Below are 19,576 nucleotides of genomic sequence, written 5' to 3'. Positions count from 1 at the left end.
AAACAGCTGGAAATTTGGCATGTGAGACTAGTTGGTGATATTTGTTTAGCTCTATCAGGCAGATTCCATATGCAACCCTGTCAAAAAGAGCTAGGTTATCTTCCCTCTCTAAGGTACATGGAGGATTTTGCACTGCTAATTACTCATTAGTTAGACACTAATCTGGTATTCTTAAGGATAAAATGTTCACTTGGCAGAGCAGTGGAAAATAATTGCTGTCCTTAAATCACTAAGTTCTTTCATGCCTAGTGCTAACAACAAAGGTCACACTGGGACAAACTCTTTCAGGATACAAATTAAATCTCTACTGCTATTTTTGGCATAGTCTCTCTCTTTTTACACTCATTTTATTAGTAGGGAGCACAGTAAATAAACAGCTTGGAAAATATTGCAAGCAACATAAAGTAACATACATCTGAACGTACTACAATTTCTTTCCCCCCACAAAATACTACTCAAGGCATTCTGAGCTGCCACAATCTCAGAAGCTGTTTAAGGCTGGAAAGAACAACGAAGAACTCTGGTCTCATTTCTTCCTTGTAACACAAAGTAGAAAGTATCATCCATTCAGACCTTTAACAGTCTGACACTTGACTAAAGTAGATCTTCCAGAAAAGCATCTTCTTCTGTTATCTTTGAGAAACAAAGAATTTACAGCATCTCATGGTGTTTGTTTCATCAACTAGCTCCTGTCCACACAAATTGCTAAATCAATTACAATAGTCATTCCTATTCAGTATAAATAAAACTTACCTTAGTATAGAGAGATTTGAAGCGATCTGAAGCTCTATCCAGTTTATTTTGCACTTCAGCATATGTAGCCGAAGTATCTATACCATCTTTGTCAACCTTCACACCGTCTCTTTTGCTACATGACCTTGCAGCATCCAAAACTCTTTGTCCAGAAATTGTAATATAGCGTAAATCACCTTTGTGAGAGATAACATCTTCTGAAAAACTCTTCTGCCTTTTCAGTTTGACCATAATACCACTGAAGTCAGAAGCACCTGCCTCCAAATTGTCAAGTTCTTGTTCTGCCTGCTGCAGCCACATTTCAAATTCACTATAGTCTGCATCAAATTTCTCCAATTCCTCCCTTAGAGAATGGGTCAATTTCATTTTTCGTTCTGATTCAGCCAAAGCAGTCTCATACTGAGCCTTCAGCTCTTTCATGTTCCTCTGCATCTTGTCTTTTTCTTCAGGGGTAAGGTAGTGCCCTTGTTTCTCAAGCAGTGTCTGAGCAGACTGAGTTGCTACTATGATAGCCTGCTGCTGTGAAATAATTTTCTCATGTTGAGCCTACAAATAAAAGAATAAATTACAATCAGCACCTTCTCATATGGTTCCTTAGAAAAGGACATGTAAAACAAAATGATATAAGGCTTTTCTAATTTTCTTATCTTATTATAAACCCCGCTTTTTTTCAGCAATTTAAGTGAAAGTGTGACTCTTGGTCATCATATTTCTGTGCAGTTAAAATTTTTTTAACATTTAACATTTTGAATGAAAAGCATTCAATGGTAATTTTTCCAGATGTACAGACCACGACTATATGGCAATGTTCAAGTATCATTGCACTGCAGCAATATGTGGATGTATATATCACAAATATTTTCCCCTGTACTTCCAAAACACAGCTCTGTAGAGCAAAACTAGACATTATCAATCTCTTTTATTTTTTTTCCTAACAAAATCAATTTGCTTATTATTTAGCATTTATGGTAGTGTACTTAGCGTAATCAAAATTTCCCTAATTCTCATAATTTCAAAACGGGATTTAACAAATAAAACATTCAAATGTAACTTGGCAACTTCCCAAATCAAAACTCTCCATGTCCCATTACTTATATTGTAGCTACCATTACAGACAAGCAGACCCAAAGGAGTAGAAGCATCAGACATAGTACAGTTATTTTCTTCTTACACTCAGTGAACAGAAATTATTACTTGGGTTTTGAAATTTCAAAATCAAGAGCCATGATTCTTATTAAACATAATTAATTAAAAAACTATAGGTCCAGTTGACATTAAAAATCAACACACAATCTATGTATGTTTTCAATCCCACAACAATATTTAAGTCCAGGAATTAGTACTATATTCCAAATGAAAAACATATTTCAAATATATTCTTTCAAAAAATCCTTCATTCTTGAAGGTCCCCCATGAAAAATAAGTATGTTTTTCCTCCATGAGTACACTGGCCAATTATTCTGTAGGCAGTTGGTGCAGAAATTAACTGTCAAAAAAGTAGAAGTAAAAATATCATGTGCACAAAACCCAATAATCCTATTTGTTTAGGTTGCTTTTGGGGTTTTGGTTTTTAGGTTTTCTAATAAAATAGGAAATCCAAAATACTATCAGCTACAAGCTCAACAGTTTTCTTTAAGGTGCCAATCAACTCAAAGCTAAATTTTCTTGGCTTCTCAGCTGTAAGTCAGCAAACACCATAAAACTGAACTAGTATTATTTTAAATGCTTCCAACTTACCAGGAAAATCTATTTTTATAATGCTGCACTGTAATTTTATGTAATTCACTCTTCTGAAGACTTCAAACACTGCTTTGTCCATGTGTTAAAGTTGTAGGAAATGGAAACTATAATTTCAGTAAACTATTATTTGCAGCAATTTGCAATCAGTATTCACAGGGGATTAAAATGGGATGAATCATCTGGGTATCACAAAGATTTTTGAAAAAGTCACAGAAAGGGTATGAATTTATATTGCTACTTTTTGCATTTTATTTGCTTGCGTCAATTCCTCACTACAAAAAATAACAGACTCACCACAAAGATTCTTTACATTTACCTTGCAGAATATGTCCTTTCTCTTATTTTGCAGGAAAAATCTATAGTGGCAGCAAAAAAGTGACAAATGTGCAATACATTCTAACTACTGAAATTCCTGTGTATTACTGTGTATTACTATCTTTCTAGGGTTTGCTCCAAAGCCTATGACAGACAGGATAAGATTGAGTTCACTTATGCTGAATAAGGAGTGATACACCTAAATGTTTAATAAACTCAGTAACAATACCTTGACTTTCTGATACTGCTGGTTCAGATTATCATCTATGCTTTTTACTAGTCCATCCACCTGAGTTTCAATGTCTTCCAGCAGATTACCGTTGACATCATCCTCCTCTCCTTCCAAAACTTTCACATCTCCTTCTTCAAAGTGTGTTCCATTCTGTTCTATCACTTGCTTAAACTTCCGGCCATGCTCTGCTTCTTTATCCACATTTGATAACCAATCCAAAAGATTTTCTATTGTATTTTTGCTTTCTTCCAGCTGTTCTATGGCTGCAACCTACATTGAAATTTCAGTTTCAATTTAGAAATCTTCTTTAAAGATCACAAAATATCAAATAAATACACAAATAAATTATTTAAAATACATTAACATCAAAGAAATTTTTATTAATAAAGAGGTTGCTGTTTATTTTATAAGAGAATAAACAAACAGATTATTTATTACCCAAATTAAATATGATATTAACCTCTCCACAGTTTATCAATATGTATTGGGTATGTATTTGCTTGACCAGGTTTTGGAATTGGAGGGGCTGCAGGGGTGGCTTCTCTGAGAAGCTTCCTTCATGTCCAACAGACCCGATGCCAGCTGGCTCCAGCATAGCACAACTTGCTAAGGCCAAGCCCATCAGCAATGGTAGTAGCAACTCTGGGATCACATAGTAAAAAAATGCATAAAAAACATCAGCCTGAAGAGAGGAGTGAGAAGATGTGAGAGGAACAGCTCTGCAGGCACCAAGGTCAGTTCAGAGGGAGGGGCAGGAGGTGCTCCAGGTGCAAGAGGTCAGATTCCCCTGCAGCCCCTGGCACAGCCCACGGTGAGGCAGCTGTGCCCCTGCAGCCCATGGAGGGACACAGGGGTGCAGAGATCCACCTGCAGCCCATGGAGGGACACAGGGGTGCAGAGATCCACCTGCAGCCCATGGAGGGACACAGGGGTGCAGAGATCCACCTAAAGCCTGAGGAGGGACACGGGTGCAGAGATCCTGGTAAGACCCCACTGCAGAGCACATGGATGATCAAAGGAAGCTGTGACCCTGTGGGAAGCCCACACTTGAGCTGGCTTGTGGCACAACTCGTGACCCCATGGGGTCATTCCACGTAATGGAACAATGTGCCTAAAGGACTGCACCCCATGGAAGGGACCACACTGGAACCCTTGGGAAGGACTCATGTTGGAGAAGTTCACGAAGGACTGTCTCCTGTGTGAGGGACCCCACACTGGAGCACAGGAAGAGTGTGAGACGTCCTCCCCTTGAGGGAGGGAGCAGTAGAGACAATGTGTGATGAACTCACCACAACTCACATTCTCCATCCCCCTGGCATCAGTGGTGGGAATGAGGGAGAGAACTCCGGAGCTGAGCTCAGGAACAAGGGAGAAGTGGAGGGAAGGTATCTTTATTTTTTTATTTCTCATTGTCCTATTCTGATTTGATTGGTAATAAATTAATTTCCGCAAGTCAAACCTGCTCTGCCTGTGACTCCGACTGTGAGTGATGTCTCCCTGCCCTTATCTCAACCCACAAGCTTTTCATTACATTTTTTCTTCCATGTTCAGCTGAGGAAGGAAGTGATGGAATGGCTTTTTGGCATCCAGACAAGGTCAACCCACCACACAATAAGTTGCACAACTAGTATCATAAGACATGAAAAAGGTTTGAATAAAGGTATGAAATGGTTGCCTAAAAACCTTTTCTGTTTCCTGCTTAATTGCTGTTGTCATAGCTTTATCCAGTTCTTTTTTGGACTCTTCTGCCTTCTGGCTAAGGAGCAAACACTTTGTCTTAGCTTCATTTAGTTTCTGCTCCAGAATTGTCCTGTCTTCTTGTGACAACTTTTCTCCATTCTCTTTCAAGAAGGTTTCAGTATTTTTCACGATCTCTGCCAGTGTCTGGGCACTTGTTCTCATGTCTTTTTGTATCTCCTTTTGATAAAAAAGAAAGCAAACAGGAGTTAGTAAATTATTCATGAGATCTTCCCAATTAACTTCATTGGAACTATCTCTCTTCTAGGGGTAAGCACCACACTGGTCCTTCCTAGCTGCACATGATACATTACTAAATTGCAGACAATTAATAAAATCAAAGGCATCAATATCTGACAGTGTTATTACAGTTCAATCTGTCTTTCACAACTTTTTTTTTAGAATTGCAAATCTGTTTCCTTACAGTCCTATTCAGACTGAGGCCTTTTTTTGGCCTTCTTTTATATGTGGAAGAACATATATCTTATTTTTTTAGAAATCAAGACTTAAGTAAATCTGCTACACTTCAGTTAGTAAGTGAGTATCCTCACAAATTCTGGTCTATTACTATCCTAGCTGCTGAAAATAAGCTAACTGAATAGAAGTCAAAAAATTATAATCATCTTTCCTGGGTGAAAGCTGTCCCATATTTCTTGGGTTTGTTCAGGCCAGAAATGGCATAAACGTTTTTTTCTTCTTCTATTGTAATCAATCATAATATTTCAGTCTCTCAAGAATGTTTACTTCCACTGAATTTTATAGAGGACAGATCTTCAGTTTTAATTTACCCAAAGCAGTTTTCTTAGTCTGTCTTCCCAATTATCTGAGAGAAGCTTTAATTGTAAGGATTGCACTATTGAATACATTCCCACAGTTACTGAAACAATGACATTTTTCACCTTTTTATGCAGCGTAACAATCTTGGAGATGCAAGACAGAACATTTGATCCTCATTCTAGACTACAGATTTTGCAGCAATTATAGAATGTAGCAGCTAAAACTGCAGCTCATTTTAACACTTCAGCAAGTACATTAGAAAGATTTTCCTGGGGACCCTGTATCAACAACAGCTTCTCCTGTGACCAAGTTCCCTGTGCTCCCTTTCAAACAGTGCACTGAGGATGAAAGCTTCACTTGACATAAAAAAGACTGGGTTTTAACCCCCAATCTCTCCGAAGACAAATTTTTTGAATGGCCATTCCAAGAAATCAGTCAGAAAACAACTAGTCTGTTAGACAGCCACAAACAGCTGATGAAAAAAAAAAAAAGAGGCATATGCTGTATCAGTTCTTCCCTCCCCATGAGTACCCCATTTAGGCCACAAATCCTTAAGACAGGAAAGAGATATTAAAAGCTACCCCAGGGGTGACTGACTATAAGAACAACTTTGACAAACTAGATGCATTACTTCAAAGACAAGTAAAGCAAGGCAAGATGAATAAGGAAATTTCTCTTTTTACAGAGAGTTGGAGCTCTACAGTATAGTAAACTAGTACTAGGAGGAGGAACAAGAAGATTACCAAATCCTTCAGTCCTTTAACTATCATAAGCTCAGTATCTATTAGGACAGAGCAAAAGCTTATAGATGACTGGATACAGCTGAAGATCCAGGAAAGCAAACAAACTGAAAGGGTTTTGCTACATGAGGACACCAAAGAGATTGCAAGAAACACTAATAAGAACCAGAATTCAGAACAAAACAAGAGTGAAGCAATGGAAAGCCTCAGGCAAGAGAAAACATTGCAGTAAAATTTTTCAAATTACTCCGAACGGGAATAAACACTTCCTGATACCAGTTAAAAAGCTGGCTAAATTATTTTAGCATAATAAGCATGTATGATTTTTATCACATTCAACAGGAACAATCTTAAGCTAATATATTAACAAAATTTATGCCTGCTTCAAGAGTGCTTCTTGAAATGTGTAGCACATATTCCCTATTCTAGTGTCTCCTCATTTGGGAGTTTGTCTTCTCTCACTGGCACGTACTGGAGTGTATTCACAGGCAGCAGTTTAAATGCATGCCACTGAGCCTTTACTTTTGGTAGGTCAAACAAATCTATTTTATTCTCCTCTCACATGATGAGCCTTGTTACTCAACAAAAGAGTCGAGTCACTCTGTTCTGCACTCAGCCTTCTTTCACTTCTCTGACTAGAGCTGTGCATACCTCCTGTTTGGTCTGGTATTGTTCCAGCTCAGCCTTGCTGTCTCCAATAACAAGAGACTGTCGCTGTCCGATGAGTCGATTTTCAGTCTGTGTAAGCAAATCACAGATTTCCTGCAGTTTCTCTTTGCATTCCTGCTGCCGTTCAGCCACATCCTATATTAGAGCCAAGTACAATTGAACAATAAGACTAAAAATCCTCACTCCAGGAACCAACACTCTAATAGACATTAGAAATCTTTGAACATCAATATTGCAAAGCAGTAATTTTAAAAGTATGCTGTAAACATGATAGCAGTGGTACAAAGAGCAAGATGAACATACAGAAGTTATGGATAAACCTCAAAAATGTTGTAAGTAAAAGAGACCATGTTTGATGGAATTGCCCAATAGAAGTCTGGCCATGCACATATGTGAAGGATGAAATCTCCAAGCAACAGGAGTGAAAATCCAGTCTCTTAACCACTTGAAACCTGTGATAAACACTATTAATTCTGAAAAAAAGGACATCAAAACAGAGGTTAGTTGTCAATGTGAGTTAGCTCTTGTTGGTATGCATAACGTGTTACCTGAATAGAAACTGTGGACTTTTTAAGCAGTAGAGAAGAACAAAACATGCAAGTTCATTATTGTTACAAAGTCCTAGAAAACTTATCTGTGCCTTTCCTATAGTCAATTTTATGTTTTTTTCATAAAATACAGTAGAAAGAAATGTTCTTTTGTTTCTATGGCAAAATAATACGAGGTCTTCAGAATACTAAAGCACTTTTAATTACACATAAACAGGGGGCTGAGGTGATGATTCTGAGTCCTAACAGTGCTGCTATGGGAGAAGAGGAGGTGCTGCTACGCTGCAGCATCTTATCAGCCTCTTTTGGCCCTACAAAGGCTGCTTACACTTGCCAACTGCAGCTGTGCCAGCTGAAGACATAACTGGCCCAACTTGACTCAGTTTTCCCAGTGCCCAGGCCTAGAACTGCAAGTATCTTGGTTGATTTACTCATATGTTGTCCCTCTAACCCATCTCAGTCAAAACAATCCATGGTACACAGATTTTAAATGTGGTTCTTGGGCTATGAAGATCTAGAGAAAAGATCACATAAGCAGATGACCTAGCAAATTAATAAATGGAAAGAAAATCTTCAGCAAGACCAAAGTGTTATGCAATGGTGTGAGAGCAAATTCAGTGATCAGTATAGATCAGATCAATTACTTCAGCTGCTGAAGAAACAACACTTGTGAGAAACATTAATTTCTCTCCTTGCTAGAAAGAACAGACCTGTTCTTAATTTAATATGCTGTTTCTGTAAGTATACTACCAAGGAAAGACAAAAGTGATGATTCACCAAATTTCATCAATACAATCTTTGTAGAACTACAAATATATCTGTAGTAAAAAGGGAAAACACAGAAATACACTCAATATTCCATGCTGGTATTAAAATTCCTCATCCACAGACAAAAACATTCAGCCCACATTTACACAGAAAGGCAAACCTTCTGATCACCCAGCTCTTGCACTGCCTGTAACTGAGTCTCTAAACTTTCCACTTGAGAAGTTATTGCTTCCTGTGCTTCCTGAAAAGATTTCTGGGTGGTATTTAAGAGCCTCAACAGCTGTTTGCTCTGATTAGGAGAAAGATCTTCAGCATGTTCAGAAATGAAGAACTGAACATCAAATGCAGTGGACTCCAGTTGCATTTTTTTACAGCTGAGCTCTGCAGCACTGTTCTGTAAATGAAGCAAAGCGAATTACTAGCAATGAAGAAAAATTGAGTACAAATAAGCCACAAGTATCCCTGCCATCTCTTCTTAGCCCCTATTCCAAAATGCTTTTAGTAGACAATTTAGCAATGGAGAATCAAAACTCAGAATCATGCTGACACATTCAGGTATGACATTAGAACTTGTGCATGGTTTGTCTCAGCTTGTGTCAAAGTAATAAAAAATGTGATCTTGTACATCTCTATTTCTTTGCATGGACGTTTGAAAACTGACTGACCTTCAACTCTAAAAGATTTATGGCAGGTTAGATATAACACTTCTAAGTTCTAGGTCTGAAGATCCAGAAATTTTAAAATATGTACTTGAAATCATTTCTATTCTTAACTCTATAGCAACAATGTCAACATTTCTAGCAATGTGGCAAATTCTTCCAATAGCAACATACCATGGAGCCCCTGTGACCATACCATTTCTCTTGAACTCTTTTTAAACATATTAAAACATCAAAAATAATTTTTATAATTGATACATATAGAAGTATAAGAACTTTCACTAAAAATTTGATCTGCTTTGTTTTCCATTACTCATTCTATGGAGTGTGTAATAAAGACACCTTATTATCTTTTCCCATCTTGTGTTCTCACATATAATTGATTTGGAAGACAAACTTCAGCAAAGATTCTGAACCCAATGCATAAAAATCCAATTTTAATCACTGAAAATATTTGTATTGTAAGTTAGATTTCTAAAAGGTTCAGATTTATTGCAACAAATGTAAATAGAACCAGAGAATAGAAGCTTTCTCAGTTAGGATTACTGAGAAACTTCTCTTGCAAGTGAAAAAGCAAATCAACAAGATTTTATTACTGGATTATCAAATTGCTGTCTTCTTAAGTAATTACTTCTAGTCATCTCTTTATTCAATAGAAGTTACTTGGAAGGCATTAAAAACCTAGCTAATAATTAATAATAAGGAGCAACTTTTGCCAGAATCATCAATACCTGCCGTAAAGAGCACTTACTTTAAATAGCTGTAAACTTTTCTTCATCTCTTCTATATCATGAGTATTCATTGTGAAGTTATTCATGATTTTATTGTTCTCTGTGATCCAGTCTGAAAATCTCTGCAGTTGGTTTAGAAGTTGCTGATGCAATCCGGCAAGCTTAGACTAGAAAGGGAAGTTGTATATTTATTTATGCTCCTGGAGTCTAGTCATATTTTCTACCATATTAAATTGAATCATACATGTATCTTTATATTAAGATAAAATAAAGAAAAGCCGAATTCTTTTATTTTAGCCTAATTACCTTGAAGAAAATCAAGGTAAAAACATACACTGATAAAAACATACCATTTCCAAGTCAACAGCGCAGACTATTTGTTTTGCTCGTTTTGAAGATCTATCACAGACCACCAAAAATGTGTCCTGCAAAGAGTCATAGCTTATCTTTAGCTCTTTAAGTTTCTCTTCTGGAATATCCCTGTTACAAGACTTTAAGAATTCTTCTGCCAGCTTCATGTCCTTTTTTAGGATAATTGCAAAGGTAGCCAGTCCTGATTCAAATGACTACAAAGAGAATGTATAAAAAATGCATTAAGTTACTAGGAAAAACATTTATATCTGAATTGCTTTAAATACATTTTACATCTCTCTTTTTAAACCTAAGGGCTATTTCTAGCATCGATCATTGAAGTACAAGCATAAAGAACACTTACCTCTAGCTGTTCCAATTCAGCTTTTAGTATTTCCAGGCTGTTACTAATAGGCTGCTGCTTATCTAGGTGGTTTTTCATATCCTGAAGCACTGCCAAATGTTCTTGCATTTTCTCTGTCAACTTTAAACACTGCTGTACTCCATCAAACTGAAAATGAGTTTAAAAATAAGAAAAGATTTTTCCAAACTGACTTGAAAATAAGTGATTCAATTCCTTGGGTTTATTATGATTTATTTTAAACTTATAATCTAATTTTTCAACCATTTTTCCAGTTCAATTTTTCCCTCCAGCACTCAAAAAGATCCATGCAATTCCATTAACACAGGACACTGAGCACATATTCTTGTTACTTACCATGCTAGTGGGGGTGTCTCCCACAACTGCTTCTCTTGTTTTCGAAACAGGCTCAATAAAACCTTTGGACAGGCTTTCTGTCTTCCCATGCTCCTGATCACTTTTCCAAGTAGTGGCTGTGTTATCTGCCAATGTTTTGTCTTCATCAACTTCTGATCCAAGCTCTGATTGTTCTGTTGAGGAAAGAGAATGAAGCCCATCTCCTTTGCCTTTACCCTCATACTCTGTGGTGGTACCAGCAACCTGTGAGCTCATAAGCAAACCATTTATCAGCTCCTCTAATTTGCTTGTACTTTCATCTCCAAGTGAGACTTGAAAAATTTCCAGAAGTTCAGTGGTAGCAAGGTTGGGAACAGGAGCTTTCACGTCTGTTTCACACTTCCTTTCATCTGGATCAGCTGTCTTTTGCCTGCAGGATTCCTGCTTCAGAATGTCATGAAGAAGATCAGGACTTCTGCAATCAGGCCAAAGCAGTGAAGGAGCATCACTGTCCTTGGGCTCTGTACACAGCGTGGTGACCATTAATGCAGTTCTAACAGCATTGCTTATTTGCTTCAGATTTGACCCACTAGACGCCTCACTAGCAAGTTGGGTGCTTCCAACCATTTTAAGTAAATTTTGCATTAAAGTTCTGGTATCAGAGTAACTTAGAGGTTCACCTTCATGCTTGCAGTAAACATGCCCCATTTTCAATTTCCTTTGTAATATATTCCGTAAGTCTTCCATCAGTGTATCAGATACATCTGCTGACTGTGAAATACCTTCCTTTACTTGAAAATCTTTGCAGGGTCCCATTTCTTTTTGCAATGGCTCCACGGACATTTGTTTTTTGAAACCATTTCCAAGGGAGGAAGCCTCACTGACCAGGACATTTTCTCCCTTTGTGTCTTTCAGCATCTCACATTCATTCTGGGCACTGTAATTCCACTTAGTCCCTATGCTACTCAGAACTGAAGAAGCACCAGTGACGTGGGTATGTCTCCCAATAGGTAGCACTTCACCTCCATCCCCTAATTCTTTGGTATCCTCAGTACTTCCTAAAGCATCTGGTTTTGTGGGGAACATTTCACTATCATTGCTGCTTTTGTTTTCTGGAACATCTTTAAGAACATTGTCGGTATTTTGACAGTTAAGTCTCCCTGTTTCTTTAGTTACGCTAATCTCCTCTCCTTTCACTGTATCAGGTGGGGGGAAAGAGTAAGTGTTAAATTCACTTGAATGCATTTCTTCCGTATTTAGCAGAAAATCCTTTTCCTTCCGTATACCCTTTTCCCCTCTTTCCATGTCTTCAAAACAAAATTCAGTTTTATTGAGTTCTGAATGGACGCCTTCTTTTATGCACGTTGTATGTTGTTTTAAAGAAGCAGAAATGCTAACATCTCTCTTAAATTCATCTGATCTTGTACCCTGAATGTCAAGAAAAGCTTGATCAACATTTTCTTTACTTGCAACAGGAGTTTCTCTAGCAGCTTTAAGTACTGTTGCATCAAATATTTCCCCAAGGTTTTCCATCTGAATGGGACTATTACCTAGCACTATGACATCACATTCCTCTATAATATTTACTCTATTTTTACTTTCTGTAAGAATTTCAAAACCTCTCTCTATTTGACCATGCTTCACACTGGTGACTGGATGTATTGTGTCCCTAAGAGAACTATTATCACTCACATAAAGGGTATCTGTAAGGAATTTATTGTCCATTTGGGATGAACTTTCCTTTAGCTGTTCCATATAAGTTAATACTTTTTCCTCTGCAAGTAGTGTCTCTCTCTGTCTATGATTTGAATCTAACATTTGAATGGTATTATTGTCTTTATTTCTGCTATCAGTAAAGCATTCTGAGAGAATCAAATTTGTCCAGGTACTTTGGTCATCATCAGTAGCGTGCTGTAGGTAGGCTGCCACACTGATGTCAGATTTCACAGTACCATCAAGAAGCTGAGAACCTGGAACCCTAAACTGTGTTTCAGTATTTTCTTCACTCTTAGTGGATATCCATTTACTGTCAAAGGTATTTTCAGACTGAATAGGCTCAGTAGTATCTTGTGGCATGTGTTCACTTTTGACACAAGTCCCATATTCATCTTCTGTTTCCTGCTGTCTGTCTTCTTCACTGGTACATGAAAGACCAACATATCTTTCTTCAGAAATATTTGACATTGATTCACATATTACTGAGGATAGTTTTTCATTTTCATGGTTAGACTTGAATTGCAAAGTATATCCTGTCTTGTGGCCTAAAGAACAGCAGCAGTCATCAATATTCTGATTGTTTTCATTGTTCCTTTCTACATCTTCTACAGAAATTAGCAGCTGGTCACCTTCACTTATAGATTGATGATGTGAATAAAAAATATCCATTTCATCTTCACTGTCAGAATCAGTGTCAGAGTCATCATAACTATCATAATCCTCCTCGTAATCTTCCCCCTCCTGTGTACCTTCAGATTCCTCCTCACACAGATCACCTCCTGCTTTCATTTCAACATCCTCATTCCTGTCTTGTACATCATCTTCATACATATTCCTTAAATAGCTCATGCCTCCTTCCTTTCTTCCTTCACTCTCAACAGTAACTGGTAATTCTTGCTCCTTCTCTCCAAAACTTCCTGTTTTTTCCCTTTCCTCAGGGATTTTCTCCATAGTTTTGGAATTTGCAGAAGCTATAGTTATGCTTTCAGGCTGCCCTTTCACATTTACATGAACATTCTCTCCAGCATTATCTGCAAGTTCTTGAAAAGAGCTGGTCTCTTCTCTTAGGGTTATTCGACCACCTCTCTCCTCCAGAAAACCTAATGGAACTGATCTTCCAGCCAATTCTGGCTCTGGTGTACCATCATCCCCCAACTGCAAGGTATCAAACCCCTCATCACCTTCAGAAGTGTCAGAGGAATCATCATCAATTTGTGGAGTATCATAGACATCACTGTCATCATCATCATCACCCTGAGGTGTTTCATAGGCATCATCATCACCGTCATCCAACTGAGAGCTGTCCTCTTCAGAGGCTGCCTCACCACATTCCTGCTGCAAGCAGTTACTCTCAAGCTGTGGGATGCCATCATCCCCCTCTATCGATGAGTCAGAACTACTGTCACACGGCAGTAACTTGTGGAATATAAGATCACTTTCTTCTTCTGTCAGCCTTTGTGCTGTGCTGTTACTGTCCCCCACGGGTGGTACATCAGGTAGGACAGTATTACCATCCAATGAAAGCCTGTGGTGCATGTCTATGCCGTCTTCTAGACACAGCTTGTTCTGAAAACCAGTACAGTCCTCCAGGGATGGCCTTCCATGGATATAAGGACAGTCCTCTAGGGATGGACCTGCATATTCCTGTAGAAGTTGCACACCATACCTATTGTCTTCAAACTTCAGTGTGACACCACACGGACTAACCAATTCTTCTGGAATTCTATATTCAGTGTCTTCACTGATGGATGAACCAAGATTTCTCTGAAAATTATCTTTTTTGCTGTTATCGTGTACCATTCTGCTACCATCAGCTCGAAATATGTGAGACCCATGTTCTGTGCACCTTTCCAGCTCCCTCCATGTTTCATTATCTGACAAATCATTCATGCTCAAGGAATTTTTTAATGTTTTATCATTCATGTTTTCATTATCTAGACTGTCTCCCACACAAATCTCTTCTTTTGCTGTTTGTGATAAAATGTTTGTATTTGAGTCATTTGGAAGACATCCTTCAATGTTTCCTGAATTTGTCTGCTGATTGTTATGCTTACAGAGTTCTGTCCACTCAGAAACCTCCAAAAAACCTCCAAGTTCATTTCTGTTCATGGAATTTTGAGTGCTGCTTACCACATTTCTGAGTTCTGCAGGGATAGTTAACAGCATCTCCTGTGTATATTCTGATTGCTCAGTACCCAGAATATTGCAAACATCTGGCCTGCACACATGGAGATCTTGTGAAGATCTGTAATTCCCAAAATCATCAAATTGATTACATTTCCTGTTATTACAAGAATTCTCAGCACCTGAAAGAGCACCCTGAACAGTGTCTGGTGACTTAAGGTGGATTCCTTTTGAGCTTACACATTTGTTACTAAACTCCATTTCTGACACACCAGCATTGTACCCAGCACTATCATCTTCCAGCAACATACTGATGACTTCTTGCAGTTGTCCATCATATAACAAAAGTCTCTGTCCAGTGTTTGCATCCATATAACTATTTACCATCAGGTAAGACATTAATAGTTTCTTAGCCTGATCTAGATTATGACATACAGGGTCTTCTGTGCCAGAATCTTCATGCTCCTCCTCACAGTCATGAAATACAGATGGCAGGAATTCATAAGTTGATAACCATTTTGCAGCATTTTTACAAGAGGATTTTAATTCTTCTACATTGGGCATTTTATCTGGTAAAGTCACATTGGTCAAAACTGATACAGTATTACTGTCTATTATTCCTGATTCTGCAGCCTTGTCAAGACTGATTATTTCACAAGTTTCTGGAATGTAAAGTGCAGCTATTTTCCTTCTATCATTCAGTATTTTGAATGCCAGTTCATTTGTAATCATATCTTGGTGCAAAGAAGTTGATACAGGGAATATTTCACCAGTGTGAGGCCAAATTAGTCCCACAAAGCCTCTCTGTGCTTCTAATACCAGCAGAGCACTGGTACATGATATTAAGTTGCATTGCACAGCTTCATCAACAGTCAAGCGTTGTCCTGAATTTTGACAAAGGATTCCACCAGTCTGAACCTGATGTGTGAGGATCCCACAAGCAGTGTCCTGATCTATCATCCCTTGTCTCATGGCCTCTTCCACAGTCACTCGTTTCCCCGAGTCAGGGTCAATGATACCTCCAGACATTAACTGAGCACCCAGCAGCCTGAACATTGTTCCCCTGTCAATGAGCCCTTCATGGGCTGCCCTCAAAACAGTTACCCTCCTTCCACATTTGAACACAATTCTCCCTTTTTCTTGTGGTTTCACAGGTAGAAGTCTTAACCCTGTTGCTTCATGTATTATGCTTCTATGAACCATCTGTTCAAGGGAAATTTTCTCAGCACAGTTGGGGTCTATGAGATCTTTACACGTATCTTGTCTTTCCAGGAGCTTTGAATATAATGTTGGAGAAATGAGATTTCTCTGGAAAGCATTCGGCAAAGACAGCTTTTCTCCAGTAGATGGCAAAATCAAATACCCACGTGAAAGCTGATTCTCAAGAATTTTAACAGCTACAGGTTCTGAAATCAGACCTTGTTCTAATGCTGAAACAACTGGAATATTTGCTAATGATGATTCTGTTATAAGCTTCTTTGCATTACTTAATTCTTGCAGCTGCAACAGAATCTGCTCATCAATTAAGGCATGGGCTTTAGCTTCTTCCAAACTATAACACACTCCTAAATCTGGAGAAATTATTCCAGAAAGAATCAGCTGATTCTCAAGCAATCTAATTCCAGTGTCATAGTCAAGAAAACCTCTTAAAATAGACTGAAAGACTGAAAGGACTTCTCCAGTTGTTTGGTCAATGACACCCGCAATGACTTTATTCACCTAAAAGGGAATATAAAAGAAAAGCTATCATCATTTTTGGACTGTATGTTTAAAATTTTCTTTTGATTTTGAATGCATGAGAAGCATAAAAACATGTACTTACCAGGCCTGGAGGAATGTTGTGAATGTTAGCAGCTCAAATGCGCAAGTGATCTATGTCAGTCATTCAACAGCACACGATGTGATAAAAGATTTAAAACCAACATGCATCTGTGAATTGAAAACCTATGCTTTGCATACATAAATAGGGTTAGTGAAAGACAATAGAAGAAATGCTTGCAGAGAGGGAAAATAGAACATATACCTGAAAAGCACATTTTCATGCTATAAATGTCTGTGAAAGGTTAGAATATTTGGAAACAGTATGTGATTCAACACAACCATGCTATTCATGTTTACAGCATACAGCATTTCTATATATACACTCAACAATATGGAATCAGATACTCTAGCACCAAATATTGCATTTAGTTTGCATGGAAAGCATGAAGTCAGTTTGGCAACATTATTTGAACTCATTACACAGACTCTGCCTCTATATGTATATGAGAATACTCACTCCATATTTAAGACTAATATTCATTAACAAATATATTCATAGTGTCTCAGAGCTAACTGTATTATGTCCTCCCATTTTCATACCCAAAAATATTTTAAGAAAAACTGAAAGTAGATCACTTTGAGGACATTTCTGAGTGATATATGGGAGAGATTAACATGTTATTTTATGGTGTCATTTTTGCAGCAGAAACACAGACTTATCTAGCAGTCAAAGAATGGCTTTTAAGAGAAGAGTTAAGAAATGAATGATTTGCTGATCTCTCTTCATGCAAGGCACACATTATTAAGACTCTTCACAAAAGAAGTCTGATGAACAGAATGAATGCTCATGTGCACAGGTAAGATCACATACAGTATTTCATAGCAAATACACAACCCCTTCAGTCAATTAAATATCAAGTTCCTTCCACACACTGTTAATTGCAGCTTCTTCTTTTGCTGATCATGTGTGGTTTGAAAACCATGCAGTAAATCTCAAGAAAAACTGAAATCTAGGTTTGAATCTTGTTACCTTTTCTTCCATCTTTTCATCACCCAGATGTGCTTCTTGCAGCTGCTTCAAAGCTTCATTGGATAACAAGCTGTAGCTTTCCTGGAGGGATCTAACTTGCTTTTCCATTTCATGTCTCTCCTCATCTGTCATTCTATTATGAAAAAAATGACCAAAGAAGGAGATCTCTGGGTAATGTGTAACTGTTTGGGAGTGATCTGCCTATCTTTACTTAAAAATGGGGAGCAGAAATGAGTACAAGTAGTCTGGAAAAAATACAGCCTAATTAGAAAGATGTTCAAGAAATCTACAATCTGATTGCAGTTATTCAGGAAAAGAAGCATTTAACATTTGCATGGGCCTTCATCTGCTGATTACCAGTCAAGACAGGTAATATAACCAGCAAGGAACAATGAGATATCTCTTTATAACTTAAACTGTCTGTTTTCAGACACAGATGAAACAGTGTGGTGATAGGTAGTTCAAGTACTCATTTAGTACAAATTTCTTAATTACTTTGATTTAAAATGAAAATTTAAATATCTAATATTTTTAAGATGACCAGAGGTATACATACCAAGTCAAATTCTTGAAATAAACAAAATTGCATCAAGCTTCACCAATGGGAAGACTAAAAACCCCCAAACTGTATGTGAAATGCAATTAGAACTATAAGGATATGATTTCTATTTTAAGCAAACAGTATGTATTGATTCAATTAATTTTCATTATTTGAAAAATAAAAAAATGGCATACTTGTCACTGTGCTTAGCTAAAAATGACTGTGTAGTCTGCAGAGCTTCAGCTATTTGTTCTTTCTTGGTTGACATTTCATGAAGGGAAATCTGAAAAATAAATAACCTGTGTTCAAGACTTAACAATGTACATAAATAAACAAAACCCAACAAACAAACAAACAAAACCTTATTTGTATCTGGGACTAATCTCAATAATACAAGGGCTTGACATTTTTAAAAACACTGGCTATCCTTAAAGCAATATTACTTATCGGAATTGTATCATTTACATATGAGTAAGTCATTATGATATGCCTTTTGATTAAGGAAGCTGTTTTTAGAAAACTATTGGGCAACACAAAAAAATATTTCAAAATGTTATCTGATGTAAAGTTAACAAATCATTTAAATAGCTTATTATAGTTGGCACAGTTTATGGCAGCCTTAAAAAGATTGTGTATGACAGTCACGTTCAAGAAGCTGCTCACCAAAATGAGAGATAACAAATTTTTGAAAAAACAAGAAGACCACATTTGAAAAGACCATTTGAAAATCAGAAGACCACAAGCCATCATGAAATTCAATAACATAGACACATGCAATATTAGACACCTGGGAAAAAATGAATTATTAATATTCTCCACACTATCAGTTCTGTGTCATCCCCAATAAAGGACTTGTTCTGATAGAGGAACTTGTAGGAATTTAATCTTCTAACTTTGCTGAGAAACTCCCTGCAGTCTCTTCAAAGAAAAGCACTCATTTTGGATAAATAAAGGCAAATTATCAAAAGGGATTTCTACAAGCTGGAGATATTTTCAATATAGGTGCTAGGTCTCGAGCATGCTGCTTGGGCCCTTCATTCACCTGGGTCTGGACACAACCCATCTGTCCTTGTATGCATCGTATCAAAGGGCCCAAAAAGTCTCCCTCTGCAGTCACCACCAGGCAAGCCACAATCTCATCACTTGTACTGCTTGCCCAGGAACCAAGAGAACCACTGGATGCACTATGCAAGATGAGGTGAGCAGGCTGAAGTAGCAGATGGGGTCACAGGATCCAGTTTACTCAGGGAACCAGTGTCGCTGGCTGCTGTGCGCACCCTGTCACTACTGGCATCAGCTTCTCTTCCCAGTACTTGGCTGATGCCTTAAGTTTTAGCTTTCATATTTTCCAGGTTCTGTACTGCACTAGCATATAGCTCTGAACTTCATATAAAGTGTTAGCAAGTTCTCTTCACAGTTTAGTTAGACAAAACAATCTTTTTCCTGCCCAAGAACCAAGGACACTGCTGTAGCTTCAGGCCCAAAAAGTATAAACAGCAAATTGAGGAGAGAAAACTGGGAGGATGGGATTTCATACCCTGAAGCTGTAATTGGACAATTAACCCCAACATGTAAATGAAGCAAAACTTACAAAAGTGACTCATGACCTGTCATCCATCTTGGGTGTAGCCACAATTGAGCTCTTGTACTGCCCAAGGTATATCCCTTGAATGCCTTTGTAATAAAT

The 19,576-nt window shown here is 37.7% G+C and overlaps 1 protein-coding gene across 11 annotated transcripts in view; it reads right to left on the bottom strand.

The window, feature by feature from the left end:
* The window catches only part of DST (dystonin), a 284,904-nt gene that overhangs the window by 94,830 nt on the left and 170,498 nt on the right, over window positions 1–19,576 (bottom strand). For 6 of the 11 annotated variants that reach the window (XM_088053348.1, XM_005518112.2, XM_005518113.2 and 3 more), the window contains 6 exons: window positions 18,084–18,172; window positions 17,349–17,481; window positions 6,946–7,098; window positions 4,724–4,957; window positions 3,038–3,310; window positions 754–1,299 (listed from right to left, as the gene is read on the bottom strand). In XM_088053348.1, the coding sequence (XP_087909474.1) occupies window positions 754–1,299; window positions 3,038–3,310; window positions 4,724–4,957; window positions 6,946–7,098; window positions 17,349–17,481; window positions 18,084–18,172 (1,428 nt within the window). Of the gene's footprint in view, window positions 1–753; window positions 1,300–3,037; window positions 3,311–4,723; window positions 4,958–6,945; window positions 7,099–8,439; window positions 8,674–9,689; window positions 9,837–10,019; window positions 10,236–10,384; window positions 10,532–10,738; window positions 16,277–17,348; window positions 17,482–18,083; window positions 18,173–19,576 lie in introns of all 11 variants that reach the window. The other 5 variants (XM_088053354.1, XM_014263409.2, XM_014263412.2 and 2 more) reach the window with 1 other exon arrangement.

The sequence above is a fragment of the Pseudopodoces humilis genome, chromosome 3 (assembly GCF_049639895.1).
Source record: "Pseudopodoces humilis isolate 2021_Gansu_Grassland_sample_001 chromosome 3, ASM4963989v1, whole genome shotgun sequence".
NCBI classification, from domain to species: domain Eukaryota; kingdom Metazoa; phylum Chordata; class Aves; order Passeriformes; family Paridae; genus Pseudopodoces; species Pseudopodoces humilis.
Note: the sequence above shows the minus strand (reverse complement) of the source record. Positions and strands in the feature narration are given on the sequence as shown.